Source organism: Suricata suricatta, chromosome 13, assembly GCF_006229205.1.
Source record: "Suricata suricatta isolate VVHF042 chromosome 13, meerkat_22Aug2017_6uvM2_HiC, whole genome shotgun sequence".
Classification (NCBI taxonomy): Eukaryota; Metazoa; Chordata; class Mammalia; order Carnivora; family Herpestidae; genus Suricata; species Suricata suricatta.
In genome coordinates this window covers 19,793,238-19,813,255 of record NC_043712.1, presented here as the reverse complement: position 1 = coordinate 19,813,255, position 20,018 = coordinate 19,793,238, and the positions used below count along the sequence as shown (strand labels likewise).

At 51.5% G+C, this 20,018-nt stretch overlaps 1 protein-coding gene across 1 annotated transcript; it reads right to left on the bottom strand.

The window, feature by feature from the left end:
• Positions 1-5,855: 5,855 nt before the first annotated feature.
• ALAD (aminolevulinate dehydratase) lies at positions 5,856-16,325 on the bottom strand. Its single transcript, XM_029920555.1, has 12 exons — positions 16,242-16,325; positions 10,657-10,840; positions 9,706-9,756; positions 9,049-9,145; positions 8,584-8,719; positions 8,408-8,491; positions 8,219-8,307; positions 7,660-7,715; positions 7,486-7,573; positions 7,316-7,402; positions 6,610-6,739; positions 5,856-6,013 (listed from the first exon to the last, which is right to left on the bottom strand). Exons 2-12 carry the CDS (start codon positions 10,767-10,769, stop codon positions 5,952-5,954), a joined length of 993 nt encoding a protein of 330 aa, XP_029776415.1. The 5' UTR covers positions 10,770-10,840; positions 16,242-16,325; the 3' UTR covers positions 5,856-5,951.
• Positions 16,326-20,018: the final 3,693 nt, after the last annotated feature.

Sequence of the window (20,018 nt, the reverse complement as noted above, 5' to 3'; positions counted from 1 at the left end):
TCTACTTCACCTGCTTACCCCCATACGGTTTGTTTTTGAACAGTGTATAAATGGAATAATACAGCATACACTCTTTTGTCCTGCCTCTTTTGCTCAAATTTTGTTTAAGCTTTATCCATGTTGCTATGTGTTCTTGTTTTTCTTTTTTTAATTAAAAAAAATTTTAATGTTTCATTTATTTTTGGAAGAGACAGAGTGAGCAAGGGAGGGTCAGAGAGAGAGGGAGACACAGAATCCAAAGACAGGCTCCAGGCTCTGAGCTAGCTGTCAGCACAGAGCCTAATGCGGGGCTCGAATCCACTAACTGCGAAATCATGACCTGAGCTGAGGCTGAGCCACCCAGGCACCCATTTTCTTTTTTTAAAGTGAATTTTTTTTAATGTACCTGGGGCTTGAACTTACAACCCTGAAATCAAAGAGTCATATGTTGTGAGATCATGACCTGAGCCGAAGTCAGATGCTTAACCGACTGAGCCAAACACCCCACCACAATGTGCTGTTGATGGGCACTTGGGGATATCTCCAGTTCTTGGTTATTACAAATATTAGAGTGTGGATATGAACATTCTTGAAAAGGTAGGTCTTTGGATGAACATAGGCACACATTTCTGTTAGGTAAATGCCTAGATGTGGACTCATGGGGTCATGAACTATACATGTGGCTCAGCTTTAGCGGACAGGGCCAACTTTCTGAAGTGGTTGTACCAGTCATGTCTCAGGAGTTTCAGCAGCTGCACCTTCTCAACCATTGGTATTCTTTCTTTTTATTTATTAAAAAATTAAAATTAAAAAAAATTTTTTTTAATGTTTTTTATTTTTGAGAGAGAGAGAGAGTACGAGCAGGGGAGGGTCAGAGAGAGATGGAAATACAGAATCTGAAGATAGGCTCCAGGCTCTGAGCTAGCTGTCAGCACAGAGCCCGAGGCGGGACTTGAACTCACGAACCGTGAGATCATGATCTGAGCCAAAGTTGGTCGCTTAACTGACTGAGCCACCCAGGTGCCCTGCATTATTTCTTTTTAAAGCTTGAGGCACTCTGATGGAAGTAGGGTGGTTTTAATTTGAATTTCTATGTGGACTGATGGAGATAACACCTTTTCATGTACGCATGGCCACGTTTTCATTTATTTTTATTTATACAAATAACACCTGGTATAACCTTCTTTGGTAAAATACATGAATATCAAAATGCGTCTGAAGCTAGGATAACACCTAAAAAGCTAAAGTTCCCTGGAACCAATCCCGTCCCCAGTTTTGAGCACTGGGCTTGGAGGTTGGTGACCTGAGCCCCAGACCTGGTCGGCCAATGGCTTGTGTGGATTTGAACAAGTTCCTTTCTGGGTTTGTCTCTCGGTACAACTAGAGAGTGTAACTCGGTCTCTAAAGTCCTCTTTGCCGTTCTGCCTGACCACTGTTTCCGTGATTACAAGACACTTCATTTGCCCCTATCTCCATGCTCTCCTTTGTCCTTGGTAACTTTACCCCTGGGTTTCAGCTGAGCACCAGGCAGCCCCACCTGACCGTTTTCCAGCCTCCCGTACACAGCTAGCCGTGGCCGTGACTGAGTTCAGACAAGAGCATACAGACAGAAGTGATACGCGCAACTTTCGGGGTGCACCCTTATGAAGGATCTTGCCCCTCACTTGTCCTTCTCCTCTTTCTGCTGACTGAAGAGGAGCTAATGGTGGGAACGCAACTCGCCATCTTTGACCATGAAATGGAAACCGAGATGGGTTTAGGAGGACGGAACAAGGAGGGAGCCTGGACCCCCCACACCACATAGCTGACAAGTTCCAGACTGCTCAGAGAGAAATGTTTTCTTCCTAGCTATCACTACCTTGGCTTTTGTTAGGACCACTGGACTTGAATCCTGACTAATACAGAGTAACTGGGGGATGACTAAATTGGCTGTCAGGGCAGCTTTTCTGAGGAAGTGATGTGTGAGTCAAGATCTTAAAAGGGAGACGGCCACACAGATTTGGGGGTAAAAGCATTCCAGGCAAGGGGGACCCCTGCTGCAAAGCCCTGAGACTTCTGTGTAATGAGGCAGACCTGGTCAACCATGGTGCCACATCTCCCAGGCCACTGTGTATGGTGACTGAAAGAAGGGGCTGGTTCAGGTGACCTGAGCAGGGCCAGTGAGAGACCTCCACAGATCTGTCGTGAATGACGGGAAAGGGCCTTTCTTTGGGATTATAAATCATATGGGCCATTAAGGATCATGTGGCTGTCAAGTGGCCAAAACTCATCTTAGAATAAAGCCAAGAACTAGGAAGGGATATCGCCTCCATAACAGCCTTTAACCCTAGACCCAACCTGACCTTATTGAAATCCAGTTATAAAAACCAATCATTTCCTTTTTTGCTACTGAATTGGATTCTTGCAACTGTAAGTCCCTGGAACAACAGAATATGGGATGCTACAAGTCACAGGCCCTTATGTGTGGAATTGGCACAGTCCATGCGGGGCATTGGGTGTGGGGCAGGTCAGGAGTCCTCCTTTCCTAGCCGGGAAATTGTTAGTCAAGTGGTCGGTTGAAGTACCTGTTGTTTTCTGGGAGCTTCAACAATTCGCCCACTGAAGTTGTAGTTTTAGGGATTGTGGTAGAAAAGTGAGACTTGGTGGAATGTGTCAGTTATGTGTTGCGGCCTCCGGGAAGGACCTACAAGAAACAGACAAGCTGCCATCTAAGCGTGCACATCAGAGGGAAACAGACTCATTTCTCATTGAGAGAGGACCTGAAGGCCCACTAACTGGCCATGATGCGTGGAAGTCTGAGAATATGCCTTGCCAATTATGAAAGGGGAGTTCTTTCTGCACAAGGGTAAAATTACCACCAGCAAGAGCTGAACATGCAGCAGGAGGCTGGACTGTGGAGGAACCAGATTCCCCAGGACCAGGGGAAAAACCCTTTCAGCTTGCCTGTCTGGCCATAAAACAGGGGGGCTGGAGCAGATACTAGGCTGGCTTATGATGACAAACCCGGACTTCACAGGGCACCACTTCACATAGACCATGATGCCTGAAGGCAACTCTGCCCTTGGGGTACCCCGTTATAACAGGATCATGTTCGATCCCTAATTTGGCTGTTCACTAGGAGATGGTGTGCACAGTCGTTAAGGGTAGAGGCCTTGGAGTTGAGCTCTGTGGGTTCAAATTTTAGCTCTAACCAGAAATGTCTTCAGTGATGGGGTTCTAGACCCAGTTTGGCCACAACTTGAGCGATGCTGGGTGAGCCATAGGCTCTCTAGATACAGCTCCCCTGCTGCAAACCCAAGCTAGATTTAGGACTCCCCGTCTACCCTCTCTCCCAAGCTTTCCCATCTTAGCAAATGGCCCATCAGCCATCAGGAGCTCAAGCCAAGTTTATCCTTCCCATGAGTTTCTACCTCCTAAATCCATTCCCCTCCTCATCCCCTCTGTCCCCACTCCAATCCAGGCTGCAAATCTTCTTCTGCGCTTTGCCACTGCTGTCAAATGTTTTCATAAAGTGGAAAATCAGAGCGAGTCGTTCCCCTGCTTAAAATCCTTCAGATGGCTTTCCTTTCTCTTGGAATAGTCTGGAAAGGCTCTCCATCTTCCTTATACACATGGCTTTTGACCCCTGCATGGTTTGGCCCTGGTCTTGCTCTACTCAGTTCAAGCCATCTCTTCCTTCGTCCTTCACTGTGCTCCAGCCACACCTGCTTTGTGTTCTAGCTCATTCTAGACGCAGAGTTCCTTCTGCCTGGAATGCTCTTAGCTTAGTTGTTCATCCTTCAGGTCAAGGGTTAAATGTCAGTGTCTCAGGGAATTGTTTTCTGACCCTTCAAACTCAGGTCCTGGTGACCTTCACAGCACCTGTCACCACGTCACACATCTACCTCCTGGTTCTCCTCACAGAGACCCTCATCATCATTCCACTTAACGTTTACTTCTGAGGACATATACAGAGTGATTTGCCTATTGTGGAGTTTTTACCTAAAGGGCGAGGTCCTCCCGCTGTCCCTCTGTGCCAAAAAGAACCAGGCCTCATTATTAGCTTGGCAATGAGGAGTCTGAGATGGTCCTGAAGAATGTTCCCTTTCATATGCATCGGAAATGAGCTCAGGGGTCAGGAGACAAGAAGCCCAGCGGCTAACATGGCCAAAGCTTCTGGTCTGGTCAGAACCGTGAGGCTCATCAGTGGCTCATCTCCAATCAGAGCTTCAGGCCTCTGGGTGGGAGTTCCGGGCTCTGACTCCTTGGAAGGTGAAGCGTTATGACTCTTCAAGCCCTGGTTTAGGCTGGCCACCTCCCCAAATGCCGAGGACAGGGTGAGGTCAGGTCCTCAGTGACGTCAGTCGCGGCTCTGGGGCAGACCACCAAGAGTCAGAGGAGACTGGTCTGTCTACAGGAGCTGCTAGGAGTCTATAATTGTACTGCTTAAAATGGATTGTACTGCTTTAAGGTCTGAATCGAACTTGCATTGGCCCTAGATTCGGGATTCCTTGTCACTTTGCAGTTGGGCAGTAGACTTACAAAAGGGCCCCTCTTCAGCTGGGCCTTAACCTTTACTAAGAGGAGCATTATGTTGTGAGTCTCGTAAGAATCAAAGCACACGGCCAGGCACCCAAGCCAGAAACCCGTGAGGGCACCCTTATTTCTTCTCGTTCCCTAGACTTAAAAAGCTTAGGCAAAATCTGCTAATTCAGCCTACAAAATGTATCCTGAAGACATCTCCTCCTTCTCTCTCTGCTGCCAACACTGTGGTTCAGGCCACGGTCAGTGCTCTCTGGGGTCTGCAAGAGCCTCCCAACCAACCTTTCTCAAGCTTCCATTTTTTCCCGGCAATAGAATGTGGGAAAGTGGAACACAACAGAATTTCCTGTTAGGATTCTTCGGACAGCTTTCTATCAAATGTGGAGTAAGACCAAGCTTCTTACAAGGTGCAGGGCCTACCTTTCCAACCTCCAGTCTGGTCAGTTACCCTCCTCTTCCGCACCCTGCTCCCGGGGACCCTGCCAAGCCCCTCCCACCGCAGGACCTTTGCACACTTCTTGCAGCTTCTGGTGCACTCGCTCCTGCTCTCTGGAAGGATCCCTTCTTGTCCCTCGGCCTCAGGAAGGGCTTCTCGACCACCCTCTCGAGAGACATGCATGGTCTCTTGTTCTCAGTGTCTGACTCTTTCTTTCCTTCAAAGCACTTGTTACGACTTGTAACTGCTTTGTTTTCTCATTCTTGTCTGTCTCCCCATTGTCCCTGCATAGATTTCACACACACAGACCGGCTGAGGTCTGTCCTGCTATGTCCCCAGGACCCAGCACTGTGTCTGGGCACCAAGGAGATGTTCTAAAAAATTCTCTCGACAGAAAAGCTTTTTTGGTGGTGGTGTCTTGAACAGGCAGGAGCTCTCTCTCTTTGCTTCTGAATTTCGATCTTCAGGCAGCGTTTCTGCTCGTGAACAAGTAACTCTTCTCCAGGGATTCATACGGCTCAGAGCAGACGATCACAGGCAGCCTGGAGACACAGGCCCGGGAGGGGAGGCACCTTATGGAGGAATCGTGGCAAATCTCAACTCTAAACCCGAAGATGCCAATCCAGGCCTCTGTCCCAGGGCCCAGAAGCCTTGGGCTTTCCAGAGCTTCTCATGCTCCAAGATGCAACTGCCCTCCTCTTCCCCTAATGCTCCAAGCCCCTCTCCCGGGCCCTGCCCTTGACTCCTGGTGGTTTTCAAGCTGAAGGAGGAGGTGGCAGCGGTGGTGGAGGGCCTCAGGGGTGACCCAGGGGAAGGGGGGAAGCCTGGGATGGCCTGAGCGGTGGGCTCTGGCATGCTGGCAGCAAGCATAGAGGGCTGCCGGGCACCTCCCAGCACGAGAGGAGGAAGAGCTCGCGGGCACAGTTCTAAAGCAGCATTTACTTTGGTTTTCACTTCTCCCAGGCCCCGGGACCTTCTAAAAGTTCTAGGTCTGGGGTCCTGTGCACCGTCTCCATCACTCCTCCTTCAGCCACTGCAGCAGCTGAGGCGTGTAGTAGGTGATGATGATGTCGGCACCTGTCGGGGGACAGAGGCAGGAAGTGGGGAGAGGCCGGGCATCAGCTCTGGGAGATGAGGCCCAGGGTGGGGGAGGCCACTCCGGCCAGGAGGCACGGCCCGTGGGCGTCACACAACAAGATGGAGCCGGTCAGTTAAGGCTCTGCATGCTGTGTGACCCCGGGCAAGTCATCTCTTACTGGGCCTCCGTTTGCCAACGGGTGACACGCACAGTGGGAGAAGTAAGTAAGTTGTGAGCGCACTTCCCATGCAGGGTGCACACTAACCAAACCCGTTCTGTTTATGGAGTGGTAGGCATTTGCCGACTATACATATCATCTCATTTAATCCTCCTGACAAGCATGCATCTGGTACTTTTTATCCCCAGGTTATAGACAGGACACTGAAGTTCACAGAAGCGGCTTGGCTGAGGTCTCAAAACCAAAATGCTTCCTTCACCGTTCCATGTCCTGTTCGGCAATCCCACGTCCTCTCCTCACCTTGTTTCTAGACATCACTGGTCTTTCCTGGCATGATGCACTAGGCTGTCTCCTGACTTTATTTCCCTGTCTGGGCAAAGTGCCCATCAGTCCTAGGGCCCGGCCCGGCCTGTTTACCTGCGCGGCGGAAGGCGGTCATGGCCTCCAGGACAGCAGCCTTGAGATCAAACGCCCCGGCCCGGGCTCCGTGCCACAGCATGGCGAACTCTCCAGAAACGTGGTACACAGCAAGAGGGAGCTCAGGGTGCTGAGGACAAGCAGCAGTGGGCACACAGATTGAGGTGGAGTGGCCAGGTGCCTCTGGGAATGTCCCTTCCTCCCTGCCCGACCTGTGAGCATCTCGAACCCCATGTCCTGTGTCACTGGGGCTGGCAGCCTGGCCCATTTTTTTTTTAAAAATAATGTTTGTATCTTTGTTTGAGCGAGAGAGAAGAGGGAGGGAGGGCAGGGAGAGAGAGAGAGGGGGAGAGAGAATCCCAAGCCCGCTCCTTGCCAGCGCGGAGCCCGACAAGGGGCTCGATCCCATGACCGTGAGATCACGACTTGAGCCCAAATCAAGAGTCAATGTTTAACCAACTGAGCCACCAGGTGCCCCAGGCCTGGCCCATGCTCGAACTGTGAAAGCACAGCTACTCCAAGGCTCCTGTGAGCCCTGGGGCCGATGCCCGTGGGGGTTCCGGGGCATGGATGTGGCAGGATTCCTGTCCAGGGGCAGAGTGCTCCGGACTCAGGGTCTGCAGCCTCTTGGTCTGAGGTCCCAGAGCCTGTGGACAAACTCCCTCGTCTCTCCGAACCCCTGCTTGTCTCTGCTCGGTCTGCTCACCTTGTCCTTCACCTCCCGCACGATGTCCAGGTAGGGCATTCCTGGCTTTACCATGAGCATGTCGGCTCCTTCCCGCACATCCCGAGCCTGCGGGGTGAAGCACAGTGTGGGTAGTGCCCGGGAGATGAGCAGGGAGGGGGCTGGGCTAGGCGCGAGCTCTGGTCACTCACCACTGCTCGGAGTGCCAGGCCCCGTGCCCCCGGCGGCAGCTGGTAGCAGCGGCGATCTCCGAAAGCCGGGCTTGACTGGGCCGCGTCCCTGGGAAGCAGAGGCAGCAGGGTGGGCTCAGCTCTGGGCTAACAGGTCAGGGGCTTGCCAGCGGGCCCCTGCCGATCCCCACTCACCGGAAAGGTCCATAGAAACAGGAGGCAAATTTGGCGCTATAGCTCATCACTGACACCTACAGGGGGAAAGAAGGGGGCGAGGCTCAGGTAGCCCTTTCCAGATGTCCCAGGGTGAAGTGATAGGGAGAGAACGGATGTAGGCTGGGAAGTAGAGTGCCTGCGCCTAGTCCCATTAATGCTCTGGGCCTTGGTTTCCCCCGGTGAGGGGCAGGGGTTGAGATGGATCCCAAAGGCCTAGTCCAGCGCTGTTTTCACTTCCATGATTCTTTTTGTTTTCAAAGTTTTTTGTTTATTTATTTATTTTTTTTTGAGAGACAGAGAGAGGGAGAGAGAGGGACAGAGAGAGAGAATCCCAAGCAGGCTTTCAGCACAGAGCCTGACGTGGGGCTTGAACCCACAAACTGTGAGATCATGACTCGAGCTGAAATCAAGAGTCGGATGGCCGACTGAGCCACCCGGGTGCCCCTCACTTCTGTGATTCTTAGCACGTGTGCAGACAGGGCTGGTCCAGGCTATCTCCGCACCCTCCCCATGCCCCGTGTCACACTCCCCACCCTACCCTGTTGCCAAGTCCATGTGCCATCAGGGCCTCCTTGATGGCTTCCACACGTCCGTCCATCATGTCCGATGGGGCTACCACATGACATCCTGAGGGGCAGAGGGTGGCCTTGAGAACTCGGGGACCCCCGTACCCACTCCGCCACCTCCCTGACCTGGGGCTGCTCATCTCTGCTGGGGGCTCACTCACCTGCCTTGGCATAGGCCAGCGCTACTTCTGCCAGCCGCTGGCGGCTCTCCTCAGCCTGGAATGCACCGTTCTTGCCCAGGAGCCCTGCAGGACACACGGCCGAGTTTGGGGGAGGTTCTGGGTCCCTGGCCCACCCCACCTGAAGGAGGACTAGGGCAGCAGAGGGGGGAGCTCACCACAGTGGCCGTGAGAGGTGTAGGGACACAGGCAGACATCACAGGCCACCAGGAGGCTGGGGAACGTCTTGCGCAACAAGCGGATCGCCTCGATGGCCGGGGAGTCCTCAGAGTCGGCTGCAGAGCCACGCTCGTCCTAGTGGCCAGGGCAGGACAGAGCGGTAAGTCTGCGACCTGAAGCCCTCCAAAGGCAGGCCAGACCTCACAAAGCACACAGCTCTGTGGGACGTGGTGAGGACTGCCCATTTTGCGCAGGGCCCTTGACCTGCCCGGTCAGGGTGTCACAGCCCTACTCGGCTTCCTGTCCCTACATGGGTGCTATCATTTGGTGGGGGCCGTGTCCACTCACCCTCGTCCCAGGGCCAGCACAAGGTGGTACTGAGGGTGTGGTCAGTGTGGGACCACAGCTCACCCTCACGCCTCCCTCCCTTCCCCGCCCCTCCAACTCCGCTTCCAATTCTCTACCTTGGGGACTCTGCTGGGGACTCCAAAGATCAGGACGCAGCGCAGGCCCTCTTCCACCAGTGGCTTCAGCATCTCTTCCAGCCGGTTCACACCATATCTGCGTAGGGCGGGGCGAAGGGGCTGAAATGAGGTGGGTCCCCAGCAAGGGGCCCCCTCACCTGTCTGTTAAGAGCCAAGTTGCATGGCTCAAGCCCCACAGTACAGGGAGGGGTGGGAATGCACCCATCAAACAGACAGGAAAACAGAGGCCCGCAGAAGCAGAGCTAGGAAATTTAGCTCTGGAAGGCCCCTCCGAGTTCTCTCGAAGCTCCCATTTGCAGTTCAGCTCTCCCCTGCAGTAGACTCTGCTGTTGACATCCCTGGTGATGAATGGGTCGCTCGTCCCTTTATGAGACTGCCTCGTCTACGGCCATACCACCCTGAATGCGCCTGATCTCGTCTGATCTAGGAAGCTAAGCAGGGTCGAGCCTGGTTAGCACTTGGATGGGAGACTGCCTCTTCTGTTGTAGAATAACTCGGGCCCTGCGAAAACCCTTCCCTCTACTGAGCCGACGTGAGCTTCTCCACATCTCTACCCCCTGGGTCTGCTCCCTGGCACCTCTACCCGGGTACTCTCGCCCCCCATCCTCCCCTGGCCCTCCCCACCACGTCTCCTACCTGGCCACTCCTGGGAGGCTGGCGATGGGCTGTACGTCATCAGGAACGTCCCTGCAAGAGTAGGGGGTGGGCTATGGACTGGGGGCTGTGAGAAGGGCCAGCGGCAAGGGAGGGACTGGGAGGGATGACGGGGAGGTGGGCAGGAGTATGGAAGTGGGGATGGTGGGAGAAGGCTGGGCTCCAGTGTCTGGTCCCCTGCCTGGCCAAGCCCAGGGCCTGAAATAGTAACAGCGACAACGGAAGAGTGACAGTGACGACAGAAGCGACTGGACTAAAAGAACCATGATCACAGGAAGGACTCAAATAGCTAAGAACTTGGACTCTAAAGGCAGAGGGGCCCTCACCTGCCCTCCCAGCCACTTCCTGGCTGGGCGACCTTGGCCAACTTGTACATCTCTCTTTGAGCCCCAGGCCCTTCAACTGTATTTGGGTGGATGCGTTCATTCATTCAACGAATATCGAGCCTTTATTATGTGCCAGGTACTGTTCACTCTCTGGAGATACAAAGTGAACAAAACAGACACAAATCCTGCCCTGGTGGAGATGACAGTCTAGGGGATAACAGCCATTCCTTCCTCACTGCCAGGACTGAATGAGGTAATACGTGCAGGTGCTTAGCGTAGCACCCGGTGCACAGTAAGCACTCAATAAATGCCAGCCGGTGCTCTTATTAATAATCATGGCTGCTACCTCTTGCAGGGACACAGCTCTTTACAATCTACGGAATGACTTCCCGGCCTCGGTCTTACTGTAGAAGTTCAGGATGGTGGGCCAAGGTTCTTATTTGTCCACGTGGGAAGACAGTTCTTTCCAAGGTTGGTTTGGTTCCTAAAACTTGTCCCTAAGCCACTCACAGTCTCTCCATCTCTTTCATACACACCCACACACACACACACACACACACACACACACACACACCCCCCAGAGACCCGGACCATTCCTGGGACTCACGTGACAAAGATGGGGTAGATGAGGTTGGAGGCGCTGAGCGTGGTGGCGGCCGTCTGCCAGGTGCGGAGCAGCGGGTGGAAGTAGCCGCTGTGCAGAGCCGACTGGGGCTGCATGGCGGGCGCAGCAGCAGGCAGCCAGCTGGTTGTGACAGAGGGTTCCTGAGGGGTCTGCCGTGTACTCGGTTCTGGGGGACAACAGGAGGTACGTAGACATGGTCCCTGGCCCCAGGAGATGCGCCCCCCCCCCCCCCCACCGAGTGCTTTCGGATTCCTGCTTCCGTGCGTTCTGGCCGGTGCACCTCCGATGTGGTTCACCAGTGCCAGCTGCTCTGTGGCCAGGTGAGTAGAGAGAGGGAAGTGGGCCTTTTGGATACTCTCCTGGCTACTGGAATCAAAGAATGTAAGATTTGGACTTGTATTTTATATGGTCTCGGGGTGCCTGGGTGGCTCAGTCGGTTAAGCGTCTGACTTCACCTCAGGTCATGATCTCACGGTTCGTGGGTTCAAGCCCCGTGTCAGGCTCTGTGCTGACAGCTCCAGTTGGAGCCTGGAATCTACTTCAGATTCTATCTCTGCCCCTCCTCCACTCATGCTTTGTTTCCATCTCAATAATAAATAAACATTAAAAATTAAATAAAATAACATTTCTCTAGCAACTCAATTTTATTTTATTGTATTTTACCCAAAGAAATTCACTCAGTGATGGGTTGGAAGTGAGGATGAGAAGCACTGACCTGGCCAACATTTAGACTTTGTTTATTCCATGAAAAACGTTCCTGTGCTTGGCAGAAATTTTAGATAAGCAAAAAAGAGAAAAATCTCCTGTAATTCTACCTCTAGAGAAAAGCACCATTGACACCTGGGTACAGAGACTTCTGGTCAGGTGCAGCACACGCTAAGAGGATTAAGTAGCACCTGAAAGACAGACAGACAGACTGGTAGACAGAACTCTTGTAGAGTGACCCCGGAAGTGGGCTTTTCCAGCCTGAGAGCCTCCTGCTGCTTCCCAGGAACAAGCCACACTTGGCCTTGGCTATTTCTGGCTCTGCTGACCCTCTCCCCTTTACCTAGAGGGTTTGTGTTCTCTCCACACCTTCCTCACCCCCAAATCCTACCAGGCGCCCCCTCCTTTGCTCTCCCACTGAAGCCTCTCTCGCCCAGAGCCTAATCTCTCTTATGTAACAGCCCTTTGTGGATGTAACTTCTGTCATTCCGGCAGACAGCGCTTCTGCAGGGCATGGTCCACAGTGAGTTCATTTCTGCTCTCCCCCCTCCCCCCCAGCACTCTGCCGCACAGTAAATATTTAACCACATGAAGTATAGGACAATATGCCCTAATGCCAAACAAGCGGCGTAAGACAGAAGGAAGCTGGGGCATCACCATTTGTTTCCTGAGCATCTACTACATGGCAGGCCACGCTGGGCACTTGCACACACGATTTCTCATCAAGGTGGCACTATGGTCCAGGGGTAGGGCCGATGGACCTGCATCTCAGAGAGGAACCGCCATAAGTGTACCAGAAGTTCCAATACAAGTTTGGAGGTTGGAAGGAGCTTGTTGGAAGACGGGGACTTAAACTTGGGTGTTTCGGGATGAGTGGGTTCAGCTCGGCAGAGGGAAAGGGGAGAATGTTCCCTCAGGAAGGGAAGTGAGGGGCAAAGGAGGAACAGCTGTTCTGAGGGCCGAGGAGGCGATGGAGGATGTGTGTGCTAGGGAGGGGACAAAGGGAGGCCAGACTGAGGACTGGGAAGATCACGGGTAGGGCTGGGTGGGGGGAGGTAGGACTAGCCGGGTCAAAGCCTGGCTTTGGGAAGATAATTCTGGCAGGCTGAGCAGAGGAGCACAGAGACCGTGGGGGTAGATAGGAGGAAAGGGAAGGGCCACTGGAAGGCAGCCAAGAGGCAGTCTCTTGGGACAGATGCTCTGAGCTATGTGACCCCGAGGGCAACGGAGGCAGGGACAAGGCAAGAATAGGGTGGCGGGCAGCTGAGCCTTCGGAGGTGCCTGGGACAATACTCAGTAGCCAGGTAGGGGAGGCAAGAGCCTCTAGTCTCCCCCTGTATGAATGGGACCTCAAGGCCCAGGGAAGGGCAAGGACTTCCCCCAGGTTACACGCGGCGAAGGAAGAGGCTAAAACAGTAGGGCCAGGAGTCTGGTGTGTCAATTCCCAGGCGGGGATTGGCGATGGGGGGGGGGGTCCTCAAGGACACTGATGATGCCTTTCTCGCAGGTCCTTTGAGCTCCCTCCCAACAAGCTCAGGGGCCCATTTTATCCAATTCTCCTCCAGGGCAGGGCTAGGGTTATCAGGAGCGACACAAGGACCCGCCCTATGACCACACCCCATGGCCACCCACATCATTGGACACAGAGGTGAGTGAGGCCTCCCCAGCAAGGTCCCAGCCCCCAAATGAGCAATCAGTCATTCAGCAGATGCAAAATACTAAGTGCCCGTTTTGTGCAAGACTTTGCTGTCAGGTCTGCTAGGGGGTTAGCTCAGCTCAGAGAGGTTAAGTCCTTTGCCTAAGATGGCGCGCAGCGCGTTAGTAACTGGGCCAGAATTTGAATCTGTTCTAGACAGTGAGTGCAGGGTCTTATTTACCATACCCCACAATACTGATGGACACTTGACTCAACAGGCATCTCTCTGCCTCTATTATCTTTGCCTTGTGGGTTGGAGAGATGGAGGCTACACGAGAGAAAAATATACTGACTGTAATCTGTGTGCTGGGCACTGGACTGGCTAGCTTTGCAGAGATCTTATCTAATCGCGGAGGCTCTTCCAACATTCAATGGTAAGGAAACGGAGGCTCGGAGACGTTAAGTGACTTGTTTGGAGCCCACACCTCTGATTCACTTCCTAGAGAACAACCTTTGTAGCAGGACCCTGGCTTCTGGAACCCAAAGCTACATTCCACTGACCTCAACTCCCCGTCCACTCTAGAAGGCTGGGCCAGCAAATACCTTCTTATCTGAAGCAGCACAGGAGGGCTGCCAGGAGCTTTGCAGCCCAAGTTCTACCAAAAGGAGGCTGGGGTGGGGGGGGAGTGGAGGAAGGGGGAGAGGGCTGAGAGGAGGAGATCTCACTGCAGTCCTACCATTTGCGTCTGCTTCTTCTTCCTCTTTTTTTTTTTTAAATGTTTATTTTGGCAGAGAGAGTGAGCGCGCACAGGAGCACAAGCTGGAGACAAGCAGAGAGAGAGAATCCCAAGCAGGCTCCATGCTGACAGCACAGAGCCCAACACGGGGGGTCGATCTCACGAATCTGAGATCATGACCTGAGCCAAAATCAAGAGTCAGCTGCTTAACGATCTGAGCCACCCAGGTGGCCCTGTCTCTGTTTCTTTAATTTTAGGGTTAGAGAGAGACTTGAGACCCGAGTGTTGGTGCTGAGAAAACTAAGAAGTTGAGAATCACTGGTCCTGTTCATCTCTTATATTCTGATGTGGAAAATGAGGTGCAGAGAGGTGACAGGTTTGTATGACATCACACGGTGAATCAGGTACAGAGCTGGGCTTGACCATGAGTCTCCAGTCTTCTAGTCCAGTGCCCTGTTATCTATACCACACTGTCATTGTTACAATAGGCACTTTATAAATATTTGTGGAAGAGAAAGAGCTGCCCATGTGCAGAGCCAAATCCAAGCCAAGGTTTTGCTTTGCAAAAAGTCCCTCAAGACTGCGAGATTTCCACACACTCAGGAGGGCACTTCCTCCAAATCAAGGGAGCCTGCAAGCCACAGCTTAAGTCTTGTGACACCTCAAAGACAACGGCCAGTGGCCATGGGACCGAGCACCGATGCTCACCCACATTAGAGCACGTTAGCTTAGCGGGAAAGCAGCATAGGGTGGTGTAGAAAGAACCCTGTTTCAGGGTCACAGGTCTGTGCTGTCTGGATGATTTTGGAGGAAGGTTGCTGGCCTTTCACGGCCTTCATTTCACAATCTATAAAATGAGCCTGATACTATCAAACTTGCAAAACTGCAAAACTAGATTAGGGATAGTTAGGTACGTGCCTGGCCCCAGGTAGCAGCCCAGTAAACATGTAGCTATTTTTATCATCATTCAGAGCAGAATGGAGCAGGAAGCAGATCTCCAGTCAGCACCACTGTGCCTTCCCCACCACACCCAGAAGGGAGAACTTGCCCTCAAACCTGTGTGGCCACAGGGTCTTCTGAGAGATCTCAGACACTAGGGTAGAGGGTGGACTAGATATTATCCCCGGGAGGCGCCTGTGTCTCTGGGAGTCAAGGATGGCTTCATGCAAGAGGTAGTTCTGCAGACTGATTATGAAGGTATTTCCTTCCTTAAGTAACTAAGTTGGGACCTGAGAGCTGGTGGTGGGGGGCTGTGCGGGGGGTGGGGGGGTCAGCAGCTGCAAGGCCTGAATTTCCCATGTTATGCTCTGCTGAGGATTTCAGAGGCTGTGCTCTTGGTGCAGAGGGTTGGGAGACTGCTGCCAGCTCTGGCAGGCTCTGCCCTTAGTTGGGGAGGAGGCAGTCAGGAGGGCCAACTAAGTAGAAGGTGGCCAGGGCTGAGAAATCCAAAGCCCCAGAAGGGCCCAGGACAGCGGCTGTCAGGCAATTCTGAAAAGGGACCAACTAACCAGCATTTCCTGAATATCTACCCTGGGCCTGCCCCAGTGCTGGATACAGGGATTAAAGAGAAGCATGAGACCCAGGCCTTGACCTAGGGCTTTGAAGAGCCCAGCCTCTTCTGGGCTTAGCTATTTGGAGCTACAACAAGACTCGGCCAGTTCCACAGACTTCCTAGAGTATCTTGGCTAGGAGGCCCCTTAAAGCTTGTTGATTACGTCACTGAAATAATGGTGAACTGGGCTCAGAGAAAGGTAGACACTGGCTCAAGATCCTGCAAGGGGTCAATGGCAGATCTGGGGCTAGAATTCAGGTCTCCAGCAGCCCAGTTCCCAGTGCCCACCATTAGCCCTTGCTACTTTAAGTACAGATTTCAAAGCTGCTTACCAGCAGAGTTGGGGTTGTGAAGAACTCTATGAAGTAGGAGGGAACGTGGGAGGAGGCAGAACGTTGACTCTGGACTTGGCTACAGTTAACAGCCTAATGGTTAAGCATGTGAGATTTGGAGTCTATAGACATAGGTTCAAATCCTAGTTCTGTCGCTTTCCAGCTGTGTGATCTCATTTCCTACCTGGTAAATGGGGACCTGAACCGACCTCAACGGGCTGTTGTAGATTTAACTGGCCAATGGATGTGACTTATGTATAAATCTAGCACAAAGCGATTGTTGTTTCCACTTCCTTTCCTGCTCCATCCTTCGAGGCACCTCAGGCTCTGCACTGATAGACAATGCCCCAAGGGTCTCCAAGGGAGTGGACCCCAGAGAGGAGAAGCGTAGCCCGGAGCCCATGGGCTGCATCCCCGCGGAGAACCCAATCCTGGGTACGGTAGGGCAATCTAAGTCTAAACAAGGGCTCCACAAGGACTCTGTCCCCTGCTGCACCGCCAGTGCTTTAGGCGCACAGCACATCTGGGCCTGGGGACAAGGGACTCTTGGTACCACAGCCCCCACCTCCAAGTCCGCCGTCTCCCGGAGTCCGGTCCCCACTCACCTGGTTCCCCAAGGGCTCCGAGCTGCTGCTCCAGCCACCGCCGTAGCTCGCTTTTTAGACTCGCGGGGCCCACGTGGGGCGGGACGGCTCACCCGGAAGCAGCTCCCCCCTTGCAGTCCGCTCCAATCAGCGTTAAGGCCACGCCCCCTGCGGACCCTTGGCCCGGGGCTACTCAGCCCCGGCCTTGGCCCCGCCCACGCTCGTTGAGTCCTGGCCAATCAGGTGTGCGGAAGGGCTGGAGGGTCTGCATTCCACCCACACCTCCCTCTAGGGGCCAGAGCTTGGGTAACCGAAGGACGGACGGATCTTTTGTGGGAACGTAGGGGCGGTGCTAGAGGGATCCCTGAGAGTCGGGTTCGGAGGTAGTTACAGCCCTGAGGTCTCTTTACCCGCCTCCTCTTATCAGTCTAGCGCATACTTGGCGCTGGTTAATCGTTGAAAGAATAATTGGATGTCAAGGACATTAAAACAACACCTTAATGCCGAACACAATAGCTACGTCCATTTTTGCAGACTGAGTATTTTAAAGTTGAGTTCAGCACCAGGCGACATTCCAGGTTTTCAGAGGAAAATTTATTCCAGGGTAATTACTCAGGGCCTGCTGTATACCATGGATTTAGAAATGTGATGTGAAAAGACATGGGCACTCCGGAAAAGCTCTAAGTCTGATACAGGGATCAGGCCAGTCTGGCATGGGAACAGTGCCATATTTGATCAAAGGTCTGTACTGCGTTTGGGCAGAGTATGTGCAGGGGCAGGAGGGAACCAACGTGGCTTATGGGACTTAGGTGAACTGGTAGGATTGGGTGGGTGAAGTAGGGGTGGAGATCAATAACTCTAGCAAAGGGATGCCCTCATCAAGGTGCATTAGGGATTATGGAAAAGCTGACATTGACTTGTAGAGGAGGCCAGTGAGTTGTATTACACTTACTCTCCCTCTTAGATTTTATTTCTCAAACCTGTTTTATACCTCTTTATATTCCAAGTTAAATAGGCAGAGAGGCTTAATGCTAGGGAAATACGACCTGCGTAGTTTCCAGCTACTAGAGTTCTGATCTGTGGTCAAATAAGGGAGATGGGACAATGAAATCATATTTTGTTGTGCATTTAAGAGTCTGGAACAGTACCATGCATTCATTTACCTAATTTTGATGACAATTGTGTTACCACCTTCGTTTTACAGACTGGGAAGACAGTCTCTGCGGGGATTAAAGAATTTGTCCCATGTCACACTGGGTTTTCTCTGCAAAGCCTACTAGTCACGCTCCTTCAAGTCATGTAGGGAATTAGTGCCCCCCACCCCATTTAGATCCCCTGTTCATTTCTTTCATGACACTTGTTCCATCCCTGAGTTTATTGATAACTAATATGATTAGGACTATTTACCTCAAAGAGCCCAAAAAGAGTGGAAAATTTAAGAATGTTGCTGTCTGGTGTAATCTCTTTCTCACATCTTATTCTTGGTGAGAAGACCTGTTCCCATCCTCTACCCTACCCCAAGTATTTGAAAATACTTTTACCTTAATCTTTCCATCTGATCCATAAAGAGTAGTGTGGATGCAACAATGTGAACACATCTTAAATGTGTTGCACAAAAGGAGTCACACAAGAATGCACATTGTATGCTTTCGTTTATACCAAGTACAAACCAGGCAGAATTAACTTGTGCAGTTAGAAGTCAGGATAGTGATCACAATTGGGGAAGACAGTGACTGGGAGGGAGACCAAAGGGCCTTATTGGGGTGCCAGTCGTGTTGCTCACTGAGTGTGAATTACATGGATGTGTTTGTGCAAATTCATCAAGCTCTACATTTATCTGCACCATTTTGTAGGTGATTTCAATAAAAAATAATTAACTCCCCCCCCCCCCAGGCCACAAACCCCACAACCTACTAAACTATTGTGAGTACTTCCCAGGGAGGTACAGGGCATGGTGCCAAATGCTGTGAAGTGCAGAACAAGAGATTAGTGGTTGCTGGGGATTGGAGGGAGGGACACATGGGGAATGACTGCTTAACGGGTACAGGGGTTGGTGTCAGGGTGATGAAAATGTTTTGGAGCTAGATAGAAGTGGTAGTCGCACAACAGTGAATGCGCTAGATGTCACCGAATTGGCCGTTTAGAAATGATTTTCTATTCTGTGAATTTCATCTCAATTGAAAGATAACATCAGTTCACTGAATTGCATTTAGGGAATTGCATTCTGGAATGGATCCTGGATCCAAAAAGGCCTTTAGTGGAAAAACTGGTGGAATATGAATAGTTTGGTATTTTTCTGTTTTGACAAAGGTACCATGGCTATGTAAGATGTCAACATGAGGCAAAGTTGGGTGATGATTATATGCGAACTCTCTGAATTCTGCAACTTTTCTGAAAACTAAAATTGCCCCCCCCCCAAAAAAAAAGCTTATTAAAAAAAGAGCAGCAGAAGGCCAGGGACCACTAGACAGGATCCTAGCTTTCATAAATTAGTGGTAAGATCTTGAGCAAGTCACTTCTCTCTGATGAGCCTCAATTTCCCATCAGCAAAAAATAGGATTAGGCTGCAAAAGTAATTTTTAAAAAGATTTTAAGTTTATTTATTTTTGAGAGCGTGAGTGAGCATGAGTGGGGGATGAGGACAGAGAGGGAGAGATAGGATCCCAAGAAGGCTCCACACTCAGCAGGGAGCCTGACCTGGGGCTAGATCAGGACCTGGGTCTACATCAAGAGTTAGAGGTTTACTTGATTGAGCCACTCAGGTGCCCTGATTTTATTTTTTAAATAATCTCTACACCCAATGGGGGGCTTGAACTTACAACCCCAAGATGAAGAGTCGCACATTCCACTGACTGAGCTAGCTAGACATCCCTGCAAATGTGATTTTACCTGGGTAAGGATGAAAACCGTCTCACCTTCCAAATCCAGATCATAATCTCTAGGCATGAAAGGCTGTGGCTCACAAAAGATGAGATTCTTGTCTTAACCTAGTAAGCAACCTTCAAAATTCAGACACCACTACAGGAATGATTAGGGAGTCCTCAGAAAAAACTGGCTGATAACATCAGATTCTTTCCAGTTCTTGGAAGTAATCTCTACACCCAGCATGAGGCTTGAGCTCACCACCCTGAGTACAAGACTCACAGGCTCTACCTACTGAGTCAGCCAGGGGCCCCTTAAATTCTGTAGTTTTGAGTCATAATTCCCACTCACAGGAAACATGGTTTTTCTTAGGTAGTCAAAATGTGCTAACCAAAGCCATGTGCAAGGAGCAAGGAGTTGTTTTGGGGATCCAATGACAAGAGACTTACACGGTAACGTAGAAATGGATTGGAATAGATGGTAAGGCAATTCCTCCTTAAGCGGGTTTTGTGTACCAGGTTTGAGTATGGACTTAATAGGACCCAGTGAGGGGCTAAAACATAGCTACGTTCCAGGAGGATCCACCTGGCAAGCAGTACACAGGAGACGCTAGGGCCAGCAGAGATGAGGCAGGAAACAGCTCAAAGGAAGCCACAGGAGTCCAGATGGGATTTGAGAGCTTGGCGGAGTGGCGCTCATGGGAGTTAAGAAAGGATGTTTCTTTTCTGGAGAAGGAAAAAGCCACTGGGTCTAATAACTATTGAGGTTGTATCTTTATGAAATGTTATTTATAAATTCAGGATTTGAAAATGTTCCGAACACTAGAGAAGTAATGTAGCTTACGGCTGAGATCAGGAAGGTAGCAGTTCCCCTTGAAAGGGTTTCAGAGTTCATACTTGAAAGCATTAGGACAGCTGCAGACCTACAGTGGGGCCT

Coding starts and splice junctions, on each gene's coding strand:
- ALAD (XM_029920555.1), bottom strand. CDS start 10,769: ATGCAGCCCCAGTCGGCTCTGCACAGCGGCTACTTCCACCCGCTGCTC. Junction 9,146..9,705: donor AGCCTCCCAGGAGTGGCCAG/GTAGGAGACGTG, acceptor CGCCCTACGCAG/ATATGGTGTGAACCGGCTGG. Junction 6,740..7,315: donor TGCGGGAGGTGAAGGACAAG/GTGAGCAGACCG, acceptor GCTTGTCCTCAG/CACCCTGAGCTCCCTCTTGC.